Genomic DNA, 2,500 nt, shown 5'->3' with positions numbered 1-2,500 from the left:
TAAATGCCATAAATGTAAATGTAAAATGTTTAGCTAGGTAACATTCTTAGTGGTATTGGGTTCGTCTCGGGGGTAGAGAGTCTCGGGGGTAGAGAGTCCTTCACAGAGATGCTGCCTGGCTTTACCACTCATGTTAAACCATCACTGCTCAACTTTTCTCCCCAAAACCCATCAAGATTAGAGATTCTCGTCTTGGCCAAGTGTCTGACACCCTCTATGCTCCTTAAAAGGAGCCAACCGGTGGTTCTCTGTGTCCTTGGGTTGTGTATGAGCGTAGAAACATCAAGGGACCTCTTAGTCAGGTGCTAACAGGGCGATGACGAGCCTCTGATAGAATGGGGTCAAGGTGTTCACCCCGGCAGATGTTTACATCTGGTGATGGCAACCAGGTGTTTGTCCTCCACTCCTCTCATCTCTTGTTTCCTCTTTCTCTCTCTCTCCATCTTTCACCCCATCCATCCATCCACCCGTCCCGTCGAGCAGCGGTGTGCAGCTATGGTGTGTGTTTCAACGGGGGCCAGTGTCGGCAGGGCTCCACCCAGGGCTCCACCCAGGGCTCCACCCAGCTCTGTGACTGTCCCGCCGGCTTCAACGGACCCAGCTGCCAGTATGGTGAGTACACAAGCTTCTAATGGACAGTCCTTACTCCTTCAGTCATGTTTCTATTTCACACTGTTTCTATTTGTCTTTATGTCTCTGTCCTGGTCTGTCTGTCTGTCTGTCTGTCTGTCTGCCTGCCTGCCTGCCTGTCTGTCTGTCTGTCTATCTATCTGCCTGCCTGCCTGTCTGTCTGTTTCTCTGTCTCTCTGTCTCCCTGTCTGTCTGTTCCATCCACATCCAGCTGAGTAATTGTTTTTATCCAGTAATGGCATTGTGTTAGGCATGTTGAACTATTTGCGGCTCTATTAAATAACCGGCAGACTGCATTAGTTATTGTTATCAGTGCCTCCTGCAGTACAATGTGAATGAATAGCCAGTAGTCACTGGAGTAGTCAGCTTACAAATAGGGAACATGAAAGCTTTTCAAGGTTGATAAATTGATTGAAACAGCACCGCTTGCGATTTCTTTTTCACTGAACTTCACTTGACGGATCGCATTTCCCTCCAAAACGAAGGGGAATCTTCTCACATCAACAGTTGGCTTCGTTGCCATGGGCGCAAGAATGTTATCAGCAGGCCCGTTGTGGAAGTGAGGCCGGTGGAGCAGCGCGTTAGAGGGTAGGATGTTGTTGTTTTTGTGATAGCTACACACGACAGGAAATTCCTCCTCGCGTTTGCCTTTCACCAGGGCCGCCTGCCCTCCCGCTCCGTCCCAGACCTCGGGTTCTCAGACACTGTCAAGTGGTGGGGGACATCGGCGTTCCACCAAGTTCAGAGGTACAGGAACTACAGAACAATAGGAGTCTTCATGAAGTGGTCTGACGCGGCCCGGCCCAGTCTGACCACCATCTCCCACACACACACACACACACACACACACACACACACACACACACACACACACAGTGTATACAGCTAGTTCTCTGCAGCAGCTACCCTGACCTGACTTCTATCAGTGTGTTTCTGAATCCTTAGGACCTGGTTTCTACCAGTGTGTTTCTGAATCATTAGGACCTGGTTTCTACCAGTGTGTTTCTGAATCATTAGGACAGGGACTCTATCAGTGTGTTTCTGAATCATTAGGACAGGGACTCTACCAGTGTGTTTCTGAATCTCTAGGACCTGGTTTCTATCAGTGTGTTTCTGAATCATTAGGACCTGGTTTCTATCAGTGTGTTTCTGAATCTTTAGGACAGGAACTTCATGAACACACATGCTCAATGAGGTGCTGAAACCAGCTGGAGGCTATTGGCCATCTCCTCCAAGCTCTACCTCATGGCTCCCATCATGGTTTAAGGGGATTGGTGCCATCTGTGGAATATCCAGGGCATGCCTCATAGATGTAATTATATACAGTCGAAGACACACACACACATGCACACACACACACACACACACACACGCACACACACACACACACACACACACACACACACAAACGTATGCGCACACATTCCTTGAATTTATTCACCTGAAACATATGAAACCTACCGAGGCCCACTTCCTGGAGTAATCTACGACTCAAAGCTCTTGAGAGGCTTTGGCTGTGTTCCAGGCTCAGCATCCTACGCGGTTCTCTCAGCTCCTGGAGGACGGAGCAAACCGTTTACATACAGAACAGGACAGGACAGAACAGGACAGGACAGGACAGGACAGAACAGAACAGGACAGGACAGAACAGGACAGGACAGGACAGGACAGGACAGAACAGGACAGAACAGGACAGGACGGCCACGGGAGCGCTTTGAAGTGACTGATAGAGTGAGAGGGGATCAGGGGAGGCTGGCGGAGGTAGACATCGGAGGACGGGCTCGTTGTAATGCGTGGTGTGGAACGAGGAATGGTATCAAGCACGTGTGGAGGTAGAAATCGGAGGACGTGCTCATGTGTGTTTGATGCC

General features: G+C 49.7%; 1 protein-coding gene across 1 annotated transcript in view; it reads left to right on the top strand.

Moving 5' to 3' along the window:
- The window catches only part of megf6b (multiple EGF-like-domains 6b), a gene marked incomplete at its 5' end in the record, with an annotated part of 78,373 nt that overhangs the window by 16,197 nt on the left and 59,676 nt on the right, over positions 1-2,500 (top strand). Inside the window, one exon of the mRNA XM_083668900.1 lies at positions 484-612. Coding sequence (XP_083525026.1) covers positions 484-612 — 129 coding nt within the window. The remainder of the gene's footprint in view (positions 1-483; positions 613-2,500) is intronic.

The sequence above is a fragment of the Argentina silus genome (assembly GCF_951799395.1).
Source record: "Argentina silus genome assembly, chromosome: 4".
Classification (NCBI taxonomy): Eukaryota; Metazoa; Chordata; class Actinopteri; order Argentiniformes; family Argentinidae; genus Argentina; species Argentina silus.
Note: the sequence above shows the minus strand (reverse complement) of the source record. Positions and strands in the feature narration are given on the sequence as shown.